The sequence below is a fragment of the Tetrao urogallus genome, assembly GCF_951394365.1.
Source record: "Tetrao urogallus genome assembly, chromosome: 6".
In the NCBI taxonomy this organism is placed as follows: domain Eukaryota; kingdom Metazoa; phylum Chordata; class Aves; order Galliformes; family Phasianidae; genus Tetrao; species Tetrao urogallus.
Window position 1 is genome coordinate 40,032,146 of NC_136819.1, and position 17,400 is coordinate 40,049,545.

General features: G+C 39.4%; 1 protein-coding gene across 6 annotated transcripts in view; it reads left to right on the top strand.

Moving 5' to 3' along the window:
• Nucleotides 1-17,400, top strand: part of NRXN3 (neurexin 3) — a gene marked incomplete at both ends in the record, with an annotated part of 895,090 nt that overhangs the window by 231,524 nt on the left and 646,166 nt on the right. For all 6 annotated transcript variants that reach the window (XM_079537660.1, XM_079537661.1, XM_079537663.1 and 3 more), the window contains 2 exons: nt 1,219-1,657; nt 7,678-8,061. In XM_079537660.1, the coding sequence (XP_079393786.1) occupies nt 1,219-1,657; nt 7,678-8,061 (823 nt within the window). The remainder of the gene's footprint in view (nt 1-1,218; nt 1,658-7,677; nt 8,062-17,400) is intronic.

Below are 17,400 nucleotides of genomic sequence, written 5' to 3' on the forward strand. Positions count from 1 at the left end.
TGCACATCTCTTTTCCCTTCTCTTTTCTTAGTAAATTGCTGACAACTCATTCTGCTAGCATTTTGAAAGCAAAAGAAATCAAATCTGTGTTTATGTGTGTGATGCTGTACATAATAGGTAGAAAGTACTTTATACCTCCTTATAATAGCTCCTTACAAGAAATCAGAGTTTTCAGTAGTGATGCAGAACTGCTATTTGCAGAAATACTTCTGCTTGCTATATGTGCTCATCCAGCTTCAGGAAGCATGGAAGGCTGTAGAAAGGAAGATCTATTAATGAATATTATATAGCTCTGTGCCTTCTCCAGTCCCTGACTCTGAGAGGATGGCATGGAGCATAGGGACGTGCTCTTTCACATGTAGTTTCATTCTGTACCTGCAAGAAAGAGAAAGTTGGGACTTTCACCTGAGCGAGGCATGCTCAGTAGTATTTGGCTATTTGGGACTCTCCTCTCACATATTTTCCATTCATGTAGCGCTATGCAGAGTCCAGAGCTCTGGTCATCACCCCAGACTGTGTTTTAGTCCAAGCACTCCGTACATAGAGATTTTTGTGTGTTATTCATTTATACCTACTGTAGGTTTGTGCCTGTTGTGTTTTAAGATTGCTTGGTAAGATAAATTTCTCTCTCCCTCTCTCCTTCCCTCTCTCTCTCTCTCTCTCTCTCTCTCTCTCTCAAGGAACCACAGGACAATCACCAGTAGTTCACAGGAACTTGGTTACTTTTTTTTTTACATCTCTCTTCTAATGGTAAAGTAGGTTTATAAGAATAATAAAAAAATGACAGTGGTGGCACAAAGTTCCCTGCTGTGGTTAGCAGAGATGGACATAGAGGTTAAACTTTGTTATGTATTTTGTATGGACTTTATGCAAATACAACAGCATGATGCCAGACATACACTGCATTTTATATACAAAAGCTTTTACAGCTGAATGAGCCTGTGATCGAGTTAATTGTTCTCTGCGTCCTTCAGCAAGTGTTCTTCTCTTCTGCCAGATTATCTGATCTATAGTCATCACAGAATACCCATGGCTGTCATTCCTGTACACCTTCCTGGTTCTGTTCTCTGCTTCTGTCATCATGTCACATTCTTGCGTGGTCTCCCTTCAGCTCCCCCCTGCCTTCTGGGAGAAGTTTATCTCCCACGGATGAAGGTAATTGGAGTATTTGTACAGTATGCAGGATTGATGTATGATGTTTTTCTTTGTGTCTGGCAGGTTGTTTATAAGAATAATGACATTCGTCTGGAGCTGTCTCGCTTGGCACGGATTGGTGATACTAAGATGAAAATCTATGGAGAAGTGAAATTTGTATGTGAGAATGTGGCCACACTGGACCCCATCAGCTTTGAGACACCTGAGGCATATATTAGTTTGCCCAAATGGAACACCAAAAGGATGGGCTCCATATCATTTGATTTCCGAACCACCGAACCCAATGGGCTAATACTTTTCACCCATGGCAAGCCTCAGGAGAGGAAAGATGCCAGGAGCCAGAAAAACACGAAGGTAGACTTCTTTGCAGTTGAACTTCTAGACGGGAACCTCTACTTGTTGCTGGACATGGGATCTGGGACCATTAAAGTCAAAGCCACACAGAAGAAAGCCAATGATGGAGAATGGTATCATGTGGATATTCAGCGAGATGGAAGATCAGGTAAAGTGGTACTTTTTCTATAGTAGATTCATCTTTCAGTTCTAGACCTACTAGTTATTAATCACCTTCTTATAAAAACCTAGTCTTACTTTGATGACATTTGTCCAGCAAAACAAAGATGTGAATGGACAGATTTTCGTTAGATGTCTAATGTGAACTTCAGATAGAGCATCACAGAGGGAGGCTATTAACCTTTATTCTAAATCTTCTGATACTCTGGACCTATCTTTACAATTTTGTATGTAATTGTAATGGTGACCTCTTTGTAGGCCGTGGTAAGGTTTAAGAACCTCCTGAATTGTTATTATTTCATCCTTGTTTTGAGAAATTCTCAGTGATTTACTTTGGCTTTCTTTTAAAAAGCAACTGAAACCAAATGAGAACTTCCTGTTGTGATCTGTGTCTTCCACTGAATCTTGTGTCCTTAAAAAACAGAGGGTTTAGATTTTGTCACAAGGAAAATAGAATTAATGTGCACAATCATTGAAAAAATCATGATGACAAATTAACATTTTCATACTGTTCTGTTTCACTTAGCATCTTGGAGTTTTCAGTTAGGTTTCTTTTTCGCTTGCAGCCTGTATGCCAAGTCTGTAGAAATCCTAGTCTAAATATCTAGATCAGCATTCAGTGGATTTTTTATTTTTTATTTTTTCCCTCATAGCTTCTTATTTTCAAAAATGTCTTTTAGTTTATTTTAATTAATATATTTACCATGCAGTTACAAAGAGGAATTCTGTTTGTTTCTAATGCTGTGTAAATGTTAGCATGCTAACGGTGATTATGTAAGGAAACAAATAATGTAACTTCATCTTAAGAATATGTGAACAATTGTGTAAGAATTCCTTCTGGACTGGTGAGATTTTTCAAAAGAATTTTCAAAAGAGCTGAATTTCAGCCACTTCATAGCCTAGCTGTTTGAACAGGTCTTTGCCTGAAGCCACTTTTTTCCTTTGATGATGTAAGGAGTTTTTCTGTATTTCACATCATCAGACTGTACTGGGACTTAATATATGTGGTTATATATTGCTATCTCCTAAAGACATCGATAGCAACATTTTATAAAAGAAGCCTTAAATAAATAAAGAAGTTGAGCTTTGATTTCTTTAGAATAGCTAAAATTTAATTAACTTCCAAGAATAAACTCAATTACTAGCATTCAGTACTGCCTTCAGTTTTCTTTACTCGCTTGGGGACTGTCTGGTCCCTGGAGAGGCAGCTGCAGCAGGAAGAGAAATGACACTAAACTCTCTGCTAAAAATTTTTGTAAAATCCCACAAGAGGGACCCATGTTCATTTGTCTACGAGGCTGTGATAGATGGCATTGCTACTTTGTGGGTGAGATCATGGGACTAGCTTGTTTGTTGTCTGACAGAAAAGTTTGTGATGGCCTGGACACTGATCGGAGATAACGGATTCTGAATTGAAAGGGCTTTGCTCACCAAAATGAACATATTTGCGCATTCTTTCCTCTCTCTCTCTCTCTCTTTTGTTTTTAATTGCTTTTTCTGCTAACAGCTAGTTCTGGGATAATGATCCTTAGTGACTGATTTTGTGTCTTCCAGATATCCAGTATACCGACACTGACTTTTCCATGGCATACCTCTAGGAAGCGTCAACCACGCTTATTTTGTGGTGTTCTGGTAGATGTAAGAAGGGTGTTCATGATCCCTTTTTATTAGTCCTTGGCGTTTCTCCCTGTGTGCAGAACAGAGAATTGCTACACCTTAGAGATTTTTAATTTTTTTTGTTTTTATTTTTAAATGCATATATCTATTTTGTAGAAACTGAACTGAAATAATGAACTTAACATTCAAGTGAAATAGCTGTTTGGGTTTAATGAACTAGTCCTCTAAATGTTGGGATTCTTATTTCTAAGGCAGCCAGCCCTTTAATATATGTCATCTCCTTTACCTCTTTCCGTTTCAGGAAAGTCCAAAACTTCAGGCTCTGCTGGGCTTAGTAAAATAGCCTAAAATCCAGATATTCACTGCTGAACAGTACTAAAGCAGGAGTGCAAATGCTGGGAAAGCACAGCACTCTTATTCAAATAACCTCTGGCATCTCTGTCCCCTTAGGCTTTGTGTACACTTTAGTCTGTGCTACCAGCCAGAGGAACAAAAGCTGTTTTTCTCTGTACTCTGACAGAAGCTGTCAGCATGGACACAGACGCTGTCCTGTAACCTTTCAGTCTCTGGGGAATGCTCCTACAGAGTGTCTACAAAATCTGTCACAGTTTCCAGTAGGGGAACACTGAGCATATTACATGAGACATTTTTGGTTGGTCATTGGCTACTTTAAAACAAATGGTATTCCATCCACTAAGACACTAAAAACCTTACTCGAAGCTTCTCTCTACAGTTTCATCAGCACAATGCTTTACATACCAGCTCAGACCAGTAACTGGGGTGCTAGTTTGTTTGTTCTTTAGCCCTGCATGAAATCTCTAATGGCCTTGAAAGGAGGTACATAGATGCTTTTGATTTCCCAAGTTGGGGTTTCGTCTACTTCAACTCAGTCACAAACGTGGGATTCGAGGGAAGGAAAACAAATGATGTTAGCCTATCTAGCTCCTCTTTCCTAGGATCAATTCAAATTTTTTCCACCTCAGTAGCTTAAACTGAAAAGACCTGTGCAGTGGAGCTAGTATCACTTCCTTACAGAAATAATTGCAAGGTACAAATCACTGGCGGAAAGATTAGGCTGATGCTTAGGTTATTTTCTTTTACAATCTTGTTCTCTTTCTCCAGGCTTTACAATTCTCCGGTATTCTTCAGTATTTCTTCTCTTTTAGATGGTTTCTTTACCTTTCTGGTATCTCCAAGCGTTGTTTGCTTTCCCTATAGTAGCAGCTGTCTAGAGATCAACTCTCCAGTGTTGTGTTCCAATCCTTTGGATAGCATGTGCTCTGTATGCTGCTTTTGAGGAGTGGCAGTGGAGACATTGGAAAGGTAGCTGTGATCCTGTGGCTCTGTGACAAACTTCCTTCACAATTATAGGTGTATTGGCACATCTTCTCTTTTCTTACAGTGTAAAAGAGAAAATGTCCACACTGCTGCAGCTAGCTTTTACAAAATGATTCATCAAATAACTCTGGTTCTCTGTCAGCCTTTAATTTGTAATGCCTCTATTGCTTCTGACACTCTGCTGCCTTTTATTCCTGTTTCACACACATGAAATACCTTGTCTCTTTGTTGTATGTGCTGTTGTCCAAGACAACACCCATTAAATTTGAAAAAAAAGAAGCATTAATACATATCTGCACTTTCTCACAGAGACACAAAACTAGAGCTGACTCTATTAACTAAACTCTCCCACCTTATTCTAGGTGTGTATGATAAAAATGCAATGATGTAGAATTAATCTTAAAGCCTGGATAGTCCTCTCTGAGGACAGACTGCTTTAATGACAAGGCAATTGAATGTGATGATTTATTGCTAGCATGAGTGAATTGCTAATTTTTTGCTGAGTGTCTGGTGGGCAGATGTCCTTATCACAAAAGCTGCTGAATGCTCTTCATTGGGATGTGAGAGGCCTGTGTTGAGTTTCCTGCTTTTTTTCAGATGTTTGACCTTAAAAAAGTCACTTTGCTTCTCTGCAACTGTTTCAAGTGTTCTGATTGTGTTTCTATATTGTATGTTCTGATTATTTTATGGCCTCAGTCTAGGTATGCCAGCATCTTTGCTTGCAAAATACAGAAGCCATTACAGTTTTAATAGTAAGTGTTCTTCAGAGGCAACTTTATCTTCCTCTACTTCAAATTTCCCATTTGTAAAATTGAAGTTAAAATGCTTAACTGTCTTTGTAAAACAATAGAATGATTTACTTTGGAACAAACTTCTGGAGATTTCTAGTCCAAACTGCTGAAATATGTATGTCCTTCAGGGCTATGCCCATTTGTGTTTTGAATGTCTTCATGGCTGATGATTCGAACACCTCTCTGAGGATCCTGTTTCCAGTGTTTGATGACCTTCAAGGTGCAAAATGTTTAATTCCATAGAGTTCGAATTTTGTAGAATCATAGAATCATTTGAGTTTAAAGGGACCTCTAAAGGTCATCTGGTCCACTTCCTCTGTGATGAAAAGGGAGATCTACAGCTAGATCAGAGCCCCATCCAGCCTGACCTTGACAATCTCCAGGGACAGGACATCCACCATACCTCTGGGCAACCTGTACCAGTGCCTCACTACTCTTATCATCAAATCTTTCTCCTTATATCCGGTATGAATCTCCCCTCTTTTAGTTTTTAGTTTGAAACCATTCCCCTTGTCCTATCACAATAAACACTGCTGAAGAGTCTGTCCCCTTCTTTCTCATAGGCTTCTTTTTAGACACTTGACAAACCACTCTCAGGACTTCCCAGAGTCATCTCTTTTCCAGGCTGGACAGCCCCAGCTCTTTCAGCTAGTAGCGGAGGTGTTCCATCCCTTGAAAAATTTCTGTTGGTCTTCTCTGGACATTCTCCAACAGATCTGTGTCTCTGCTGTACTGAAGACTCCACATCTAGATACAGTACTCCAAGGGAAGATCTCACCAAGACACAGTTAGAGAGGCAGGATCACCTCCCTCGAACTGCTGACCACACTAAATGTAGCTCAGGATGCAGTTGATTTTCTGGTCAGTAAGGGTATTCTTATTCTTGCAAGTTCTACCTAAGTAAAGTAGGATGTGTTATGTCCAGGAAAAAGGAACTGGATTATAAGGACTCTGGAAAAAAAATGAGGGCCTTTCCTGACTGAATGAGTTTATCAAAAAGTGAATGAAATGTCAGGATATGGAAATGAAAAGCTGAGTGCTTTGGAGATGGACTTCACCATAGTTGTCTTTGGAAAACCTGATTATTAGATCTCATAAAAAAATACTTGCTTGACTGGAAAGATGTGATGAAAAATGAGAAAACAAGAAATCAACATACTCTTCTTTCAATAAAAAATTGAAATTTTGTGAAATTAAGCTTAAGGACCTTATTTCAAAGTGATTTGAAATAAAAGGTTCAAACTTCAGTTTTCATCAAAGCAAATTATATTGACCTAATGAAGCTGCACCTGTTTTAAGCTGATGGGGGTGACAGCAGAATCACTGCTTCTGTCTTCTTAAACATATCCCACCGGAACTGGGAAGGATGGATAAACAGTGTTTGTATTTGACAATGTACAAGTGAGACTAAAGTTCAAGGTCTTATACAAAAATAACAAAAAAAAGTAAACATTATTTAGTTAATTAAGTATAAAATTTGTTTATGGGCTTTCTAAGTTTGGAGTACAAGCATGAGGATTGCAACTTGTGATCAGTGTCTCTTGATGTTGCAAGTGTATGCTACTGGCTCAAGTTCAAGTTGTTGTCTGACATATCCTCAGGTTCTTTTTGCTACTTACTCAGTTGGGCTGTAGCCTGTAATTACGTGTGAAATTATTCTGCTCCAGGTACAAGATTTTCTATTTATTGTTGTACTTAAAACATTTCTATCAGCCCTTTTCTCTGGCTTTTAAAGGTTTTCTAGCTAGTAGTTCTGTCCTTCCTCCAGTGCATTAGCCATCCTCCTCAATTTGATGTCATCGACTGCCTTGCTAAGAGTCTATTTTGTCCCATCATCCATTTCCAGCTTTGAAGGTACCAGTGAAATGTTTTCTTTAAGAGCTATGTCGCGTGAATGAATACTCTTATAATTTTTCTTCTCTGTTCGTGATACCATAAAAATCCTGTATTTCCTCAGTAAGTCTTTGCTTTGCTGGATGAATACTATTCAATAATACTCAGTTTTTACCTTACTGTTTAGGTTCTGTATTGCTATTCTAGTGACCTTGTATCACAATGTGGCACACACTTATGGAAACTCTTATGCCCTGTGATTCAAGAGAAGAAGCTGTGTGGGAGTCATCATCTCTGTTAGGAGTGTATTCATGTAGGGGAGAATATTTAGTTTTTTGTACTGTATTACTGCAAGAAATTATCTAGACTGTAAGTGACTGAGGCTATAGGTGAAAACATTGATTGGTGTTTCCTTATCCTCCTCTTTTAGGTACTATATCAGTGAACAGCAGACGCACCCCATTCACCGCTAGTGGAGAGAGTGAGATCCTAGATCTGGAGGGTGACATGTACCTGGGTGGGCTGCCAGAGAACCGGGCAGGACTCATCCTTCCCACTGAGCTCTGGACAGCAATGCTGAATTATGGCTACGTTGGCTGTATCCGAGATTTGTTCATCGACGGGCGAAGCAAGAACATCCGGCAGCTGGCAGAGGCACAGAATGCAGCAGGAGTCAAGTCTTCCTGCTCCCGCCTGAGTACCAAGCAATGTGACAGCTACCCATGTAAGAATAATGCAGTCTGCAAGGATGGCTGGAACCGCTTCATTTGTGACTGCACTGGCACTGGCTATTGGGGGAGAACATGCGAGCGAGGTAAGTTGACCTCAGTTGTGCAGAGTTGAAGGTGTGAAGATGTTTTAGAACAAAATTGAGTATTTCCATGAGACTTTTGCCCATGTTGATCTTTCTAATGCAGAGTTCCAGTCCCGACACTAGGAAAGCTCTCATCTCTGTTTCCTTCCAGTTTTCTTCTCTTGCATTTCATGAACTTACCTTCATGTGCTACTTTACTCCCTAAATCTGAAGTCCATTTCTTTGGGCTCTGGGGTCACTTTGGGTACAATTTGTCTTCTAAGACAGAAAATGCTGCCATATGTGAGAAATCTCAGGCAAATTACTGGAAAACATATCAAGTGTAAAGTGGGATCGTTGTGATTTCTGTTGCATGGCATAGATGACATATCCCAGTTTGTCGTGGTTTTGTGATTTTTTTTTTTTTTTTTTTGTCGGTATTCCACATCATAACATCATGTAAATCAGTTGGAACTGATGTAAAGAGTCAATGTTCCGGTTCTGTAGACCACTGTATCTGGGTGCTTTGTTCTCGGATGGGGAGGGAAGGGGCGACATTCCCACAGACACAGATTTAGGGATAACTCCATGACAAAGTTTTATCTAGTCTTCCTCTTTTTTACATGTGGTATTAGGACAGATCTAATGAAGGAGTGAGTGGATGAATCTCTGCCCCTTACTGTTACTCTTTGACTAGTGATTGAAAGACTTTGGATTGGAGAAATGAGACAAGTATTGCAGGTACAGGCAGGCTTACTTATATGTTCTAGGCCACATGGAAATGAATTCAGAAATGTAAGATATCTGAGCTATATGTTTCTGAAATAGCAAGCGATTCAATTAATTGCTGCTCTTCTTATTGTGCTGGTGATGCCCTTGAAATGAAGTAACTATGTGGTTTGTTGCCCTAATCAACAATAGCAGTTAATTGCCAGTGGTCCTTAAAACAGTTGAAGCATCAAGATTGCAATCCATGCTGAGGACATAGGTGAAAATGTACTGTCATAAATTTCATGTATGTTGGCTATGCCAATGTCAGATCAGCAGTACTCTCTTATAGGCTATAGATTTAGATGATTCTGGAAAACATCAGAGGTTTTATCAACCGCAGTGTTGTGAGTTGTTTTGGCCAGTTGTTGTGTAACTATGTCCTACAGAGGCATAAAAAGAAGCACTACCATCTACATTATTTCCCCTCAAAACTGTAGTTTTGCTTGCCGTTGGTCTGTACTTGGTATCAGGAGAAACCAGCTCTGTGATTCAGGTCTTTCTGGACTCTGTCTCATGTCCATCTCATGAACTTGGCTATCAGAACAGAATCCAAAGGTAACCAATAACATAAAGAGCAGAATTCATCTTATGTACTTTAAATGTTTGTAGTTTCACTTTTTGTTCCTTTTGTGATCAGTGAAATCAGGAGGTTAAAGGCATGAAACCATCAAAATCTAGAAGTGAATCTCGAGTCTGGCTTGAGATCTATAACTTAGCCATGCTCTGGCCAGCATCAGTATGAGTAAGAAAATAAGAAAGACGTGCGTGACTGCATAATTACCAATGTAGAATCTTGAGGTCTTAAAAAATATGTGTTAAACATTATTTAAGGTTTTAAAAAATAATGATGATACAATTCAGGACAATCTGTGATGTATACCAGAAGCCCTAATCTTGATAAACTAATTTTTATTGTAACTAGAAACCCTCTTCATGATTTAGGCCCAGTGTCAAGCAAAACATGGTTTTCATATGTGAGGTTCCTTGACAATACAGGAAGCAGCTTGTGAGTATTTGGAGACTGTATACACGAAAAAAAGTTCTGCAATTGGAATGTTTTTGATTCTAGAGTGTTTATTGTGGTGTTACATAACAGCTTCATATTGCTGTGATCAAAGTACTTGACATGAGCAAATTGTTTTGGTGCACAGTGATTTTGCCTCTGTGCAAAACAACACAAATGAACAGAAGAATTGCAGGCTAGCAAAGATAATTTTCATTCTCATGGTCTGACACCCAAGGATTACTGCAAGTCACAATTTTAGCTGGCCTGTGACATAAATACTGCTGGAATGTGAAAAGTTAATGTGAAGACTGGGAAGGGAATCACAGTGGGAAATTCTGCTGTGCCAAAATGGCACTTTGCACTGTGACTAGAGAGCTGACATAATACTACAGGAGCAAGGCTGGTGTGTAAGTGTGGGAATGAAGGAGCACATTAGCTTCTTTAATAAAGCAAACTTACTGACATACTTTTCTAGTCTCTGCTGGTGTCTGGGAAGTGCTACAGCCCTTTGATTCCCCCAGACCGAAGAAAGGAAAGCCCAAGATTTAGGTTAAGGGGCAGGGAATCCTAGAATAAAGGATCTTATGTGTCTGTTATTTATCAGGAGAATCATTTATTTTGAACAAGCAAAGCACACACTTAGAATTTAGTTAGGGTAATAAAAATACAAAAAACATATGTAGCAACTTCAGAGAGAAAAGCAGATATTCATTTGTTGGTAATGGTAATCTGTATCTCCTTCTTTCCAGATATAGAGTTATGTCGATATTGCTATATTTCTTGCACATTTTTCATGTTGCTTTATGGAAGACTGTTATACATCTAAAAAGGACTGTGAAATGAAATTGTTTGTCTCCTAGTTAGAAAAGAGGTTTACGTACTTTGTGTTAAGAGAATGCAAATACTGTATTTACTGTATTTGCTGTATTTGACCATCAGTCAAGTTTCTGAAATGTCAGAGATCCCACAATAACTACTGGAAGGGAAGAGTGGTGTGGCTGTACTCAGGGGTGGAAAAGAAGGCACGGGATGTCTCTGCTGGTTTTGCAAGTGGCATTCATTTAATTCAACTAATATTCTGATCTCTTTCTTTAGATGACTTTGGTAAGCACTATAACATCAAAAGAAAAAAACCACCAAACATAGAGGCTTGGCGTCGAGGACTTGTGTTAAACACCTAAGCTCCTTGTGAAGCCAAGTGAGGGAGTTAGTGTCTTCTCAGGGGAAATCCAAAGCAATTATGTGATTTGCTTGCATCCTTTTGTTGATTTGCCTATCTCCTTTCTTTGGTTATGTGGAGATTCTAGTCAGATAATTCAGTACTGCCGCGCTTCGTCAGGGCTGTGCTAGGGAGGAGGTGACAGTGCCAAACTGCCAAGACTACCAAATTGACAAAAGTGAGGATGTCTTGGGGTGGGCAGACATAAAGCAAAGAAGATAGAAAAGAGGAAGTCAGAGAAGACACAGTGCCTCCTCTAAGTGATGCTGAGTCCCTTGTAGTCTACTGTAGGACAAACTTTGTGAGAAATGACAAAAAGAATTCTCAAGGGTAATGGATAGCATATTTCCTTCCATTGTTGGTGAAATATCTGCTCATACAGAATCCAACAGAAATTTGGATGGCTTGCTAGTCACTCCAGAAAAAGGGCTGAAGAGATGATGCAGACAGACAGGAGGGTGGGAGAGAGAGAAGTGATTCAGCTACTGTGAAGGTTCTTCAGTGTTTTTTAGGTACTTAATATCTTCTGTGCTTTTTGGTTTCTAATTTGTTAGTATTTGACATAAGCCAGAGCATCAGGTCACAGCAGTCCTGTTAACTGCACTAAATGAAAGTGTTAAGGGCAGAAGTTGAAGTCTGGCTAATGGAGCATGACGTACTTCTTTGGTGTGAGAAAAAGATTCCTCCTCACAACCCACAGAATTTTCTCAAAAAAGCCCCAAAAACCCTGGCATTAAACAAGCAGGAGGAGCAGTGTGTGTTGTATTCACGTTAGTTGTTTCCTGTAGCTGCAGTAAAAATGCCATGAACCCCAAAGTGTCCATGGATCTGTTCTGCTCCTGAAAGCTCTCTGCATGTTTTCCTTCTACCTAAACGTTGTGAAACAGTGGAGGCCAAAAGCCCAAGAAGAAGGGCAAAGGCAAAATGCTACTGAACATCAGATCATTTTTAGCCAGTTAAAATTAGATGTTGTTGATCACTCTTTTTTTTTTTTACGCTTTTTCCTAGTTAATTGTCTTGGTTGGCCATTCTTTTATTAAGAGGTGTATAGTAATAAGATTAGCAAATGCAGGTTAGTGTGAGGTTGCTAGGTATTTAAAACTGAAAAAAAAAAAAAGCACTGAAATTTAGATTTTAAGCCTTTGGAATTAATTGCTCAGAACTGGACATTCCATTAGTCCTCTTCAGGTGAGACAGAAAAGTCATGTTCCTGACCTCTTCTGATCTTCACCCAGTACTCATTGCAGCAGACACAGATATCCTTTTCCTGTTCTCTGAAGGCTGGAACCAGTATCCCTTCCTGTTTGGATCTGCTCACAGATGGGTTATTAACTCCTCAGAAAACCAGGCTTGCTCTGTGTTTTGCAACATACGGTTTGTGAACAGCAATATACCTGCTGTTGGCAATGATGATGTTGAGCATAGGCATACACATTCTGTTTTATTATCTGCCAAATACCTTTATGGTTATGTTTGCTAAGAGCAGTTTAATGACAACAAACATCTGCCCATTATCTATGCAATAAACAGAGATGCTGTAAAATTACTGGTAATAAGAAATGCTACAAAATCATTTACTGCATGGTTTAGGTGCTACATCCTTTGCTGTCTCAAGCACAGGTAGCAGCATAGATACACATTTTTTATTTTAGTGAAGATGTTTGATGATTACATACTTGCAGATTTGTTTAAAAAACTTAAAATATGTTGATATTATTTAGACAGTCCAGTCCTTCTAAGTCTGCAGTGAAATGTGCTAGGTAACTGCTAGGAATAGATCTTCTTATATCCTGGGGGGTGCTGGACACATTAGAAATAAAACCTTTGCTGCAGTGTTTTAATGTTTTTAATTCCAGCTGGATCTTGAATATTTAAAGACTTGAGGAAAGACTAAATATCAGAATAATTTTTATGATTTCATGAGATAAAGTGAAAGACATTAAGGTGAAAGATGATAAAATGAAAGATCTGGAGCTCTGATCTTAAACAAGATCTTAAGTCATTCTGTCATTGACTTATTAGTGTCAGGTAGATTCCCGCTGTACAATTTGCCAAAATGTCTCCGAACAGCAGAAGAAAAGATTCCATCTGAATTTGGAAAAAGTTCAAGCAAACCCTTCACACCCATATGCACCTATGCATTACTAGCTTCTTAGTGAAGTCTATTCAATATTATCTGAGGCGTGTTAGCTTTGCTTAGGACATTTGTGCAAGAAGTTCATTTTCTCATTTACCATCAATCCATTTGTAAGGCTGTTTCTATAGCTTGCCCAAGCAACTACTACTGTGGCATATGCTGTACACTATTCTTCTGCTTAAGAAGTGCAAACCTGTTGTGGGTTTCACAGAATCACAGAATCACAGAATCACAAGGTTGGAAACGACCTGCAAGATCATCCAGTCCAACCACCCTCCCATTCCTATCAGTGCCACAAGCTACTAAACCATCTCTCGTAGCTCCTCATCTAGGCGCCTCTTGAACACTACCAGGGACGGCCACTCCACCACCTCCCTGGGCAGCCATTCCAGTGCCTGACCACACTTTGAGAGAAAAAGTTTCTCCTAATATCCAACCTAAACCTCCTCTGGTATAACTTCTTGCCTTTTCCTCGGGTGCTACTATTTGCCTGGGAGAAGAGGCCAGACCCTTTTGCACCACAACCTCCCTTCAGGAAGTTGTAGAGTGCAATGAGAGTCTCCCCTGAGCCTCCTCTTCTCCAGACTGAACAATCCCAGCTCTCTCAGCCGCTCCTTGTAAGACTTGTGCTCCAGACCCCTCACCAGTTTCGTTGCCCTTCTCTGGACATACTCCAGGGCCTCAATGTCTTTCTTGTAGTGAGGGGCCCAAAACTGAACACAGTACTCGAGGTGCGGCCTCACCAGTGCTGAGTACAGGGGGATGATCACCTCCCTGCTCCTGCTGGCCACACTATTTCTAATGCAGGCCAGGATGCCGTTGGCCCTCTTGGCCACCTGGGCACACTGTCGGCTCATGTTCAGCCGAGCATCAACCAACACCCCCAGGTCCCTTTCCTCTTCACAATCATCCAACCACTCATCCCCAAGCCTGTAACGCTGCCTGGGGTTGTTGTGGCCAAAGTGCAGAACCCGACACTTGGCCTTGTTAAACCTCATCCCATTAATCTCAGCCCAGCGATCCAGCTTATCTAGATCCCTCTGCAGGGCCTCCTTGCCCTCAGGCAGATCGACACAACCTCCCAACTTGGTGTCATCTGCAAACTTACTCAGGGTACACTCAATCCCTTCATCTATTTGTTTGTTTTTTTTTTTAATGCTCATCTCCCTTTGTCTGTCTCCATAATGACTGGCTGTCTCAAAGGTTATTGTTTAGTTTTCTAACTTCTGGTTAATTCAAATCTATTGAAGCTCAAGGTCTTTATGTAAAGTCAGCTTCTATCTTTAGGTTTGTATATTTCCCATCTTTGCCTCCTCTTTTTTGCTTTCTTTGGGGTAAGTTCTACTCTAACACCCAAACAGTTCCCAAAATACATCAGATATTGATCTAGATCCAGTAAGAATAGTGCAGCCAAGGTGGATCTTGTAAGGAAATAGAAACAAAATGAAGGAACAATACTGTCAAGCCTTTCCACTCTGCTTTGAATATGTATCAGTGGGACAAGTGATGGCATTTGAGGCCTTCTAATGCCTTTGTGACGTTCTCAGTACAGAAGAGTGTGTAGTTAATTCTGCAGTCAAATAGATTACATCTTTCTGGGAAAAGATCATTTCATGGTCTTTAGGCTGTTGAACTTTAACTTTGAAGAGTTTCATTGATGTGACAATATCCAACAGCAGCTCTGAGCAGCTGGAAAATCTGAGACTGTATAAAAATCAACTGATTCTCTCTCCTGTATTTTATAATGACACGGTTAGATTTTTTTTATCTTTTCTTTTTCATTCATCCCCCCTGCATCATCATATGCTCTTGATATTTAAGGCCATGTATGTCATCTTTGCTGCATGTGAATTTGTTAGTATTCCAGGTGCTCTTTAACTCACCTTAATATGTTAATTGATTCCACAGAAAAATAATTTCTGCTATCTTTCTCTAGAATTTTATGTTTCTGGCTGTTTATTGCTGAGTGTAGCTTTTACAAGATCCTCCCAGTTGAAGAAATATAATCATCCAAAACTATTAGATTTTGTGCTACTGTCAGCTCCTATAAAGGGCACTTGAACAACAAAACAGATGTTACATGGGTGGAATCAGTAAGTACATGTAGTTAATGTTTTTTAACCTCTAACACTTTTCTTAGTATAGACTTTTACAGGACTGACATTGTGATGGTGTGTTTATCTATTTATTTATAAATGGCAACTTAGATCAATGGCTTCTCCTTAATCCAAGTCACAAAATACCTCTCATCCGTAAGTCAAGACATGATGCTGCTCAAATGACTCCACAGAAAAAGTTATCATACCAGATCAGTTTTGCCTGAATCACACTGTTTCAAAAGAAGGTTGTTTACTAAATCGTGGATCATCTAGAGTGATAAGTCATAATACAGAAAGGAAAAATTATTTCACAGTTTCATCCTAGCTCTCTCAGGTAGTCACACATATCATATGTATGATCCAGAATAATACCAGCTTGCTTGCAGTACGTATCTTTGAGTCTTTCATTGTTCAGTGGCTCATCTGAGTCCCAGTGGCATCATCCCCCCTTCCGTTTTCATACCCTTGAATCAGATCATTTTGTATTTCTGCTGAGACTACCAATTGTCCCTACAGTTAATGGAATATCTTGATGGAAGCAGCCAAAATGATGCACGTTCTCTTGTCATAAAAAATTATTTCCAACATTTGGAATGACTGTGTAGGCCTTTGAGATGTTATCTGTGAAATTAGCTTTCTCTATCTCTCTGCTTTGCCCAGTGGAAGCCTTCACGCTGAAAGGCAGGCAGTGGCACAGTGCTCTCATTTTCTCTCTCATTTCTTCTCTATTCATCTTGGTTAAAAGGAAGAACTTGGCATTCATGATGCTGCTTTAATTGACTCTCTCCATGTGGAGATAGACAGTCATCCCTTGGACACTTTGATTTATCGAATGAGGCTATTATGTGATACGGTAAGGATATTCAAAAGCACAGCCATCACCACAAGCATGGAAAGGTCATATCTGGTGGTGTTTCAGTCAGATCTGCTTGGTTTCTCTGCCTTTTTGCACAGGCAGTTAGTCAACAGAATTGGTTGTAGGGTGGTCCTGGTAAAACCTCACTAGGTACTAGAGCCCAAGATAGGACACTATTGAGTTAAACCACTCTCACTCACTCTTCTAAAGAGTCTAAGAATGCATAGATAAGAATTTTCATTGTTGGTGTCTGTTTCATTACTAGCATCTTTTTTGTCATCTTTTTGTCATTTTGTCATCATTTTGTCATTTGTGTTTGTCATCATTTTGTCATTGTGTTTCATCACTAGCATTTTTTTGTGTGTGTGATCAAGAAGAAATTGGAGGGTAAGGTGAAGAAGAGGGTACCTTCATCCTGATAAGTGGAATCTCAGTGCAAGATTCAGGGTTACTTCCTGCTTTGTAGTTATAGGTGAAGAGTAGTTAAAACTTAACATTCAGGTCATATCCATGACATTAATGCAAAAGCCATCCCACTGCATACATAAAGCAGCAGGAAAATGTACAGGCATTGTGCTAAGAGCTCTTAATTTCATGATGTTTCTTTCCATCTTTTTATTTATTTATTTATTTATTTTCCTAAATGGCCTATAGGTGTTGACTTGTAAAGTTCTGCCGGCTAAGGCATGGTCTTGTGGTCATCCTAAATTGCTCTGGATGAGACTTTCCTACCATCCTAATCTTATGTTCTTTGGAGCAACTTAACATTTTTCTGCTTTTGAACAAGGAAAAATCGTAATCCTTTATGTTGCGATACTGCTAAAGGAATCAGGAGAACAGGGTGGTTGGAGGGAATTACTGGTGGAAGCTGTATCAAAGCATCAGAATTTAGGATTCATATGGAGTGACATGGAATTGGACTTCTAAGTCTGATTACCCCAATATCCACAGCCACCATTTCAAACTGTTGAGAAAAGGAAAACGTGGTATTTTAAATACTGATTTTTTATCCAGTACCATTCATTAAATGAGTAAAAATGGAAAACGGCTCTTCAGCCCTCAGCTGAAAAGCATTTTATATTGACAGCTCAGTCTGTTCTATACTTGTGCTTGGAATGAAAAATATATGCAGAGTAGCTATCCTTTATATGCCTTATTATTCTCCTAGGGTATTTGCATTAGAGATTAGAAGGTAGGTCAGTCCTTCTGACATGCCTGGTCTCGGGTAGAGCTGGAAAGTAGAATGGTGAAAAGAACTATTCTATAAATTTG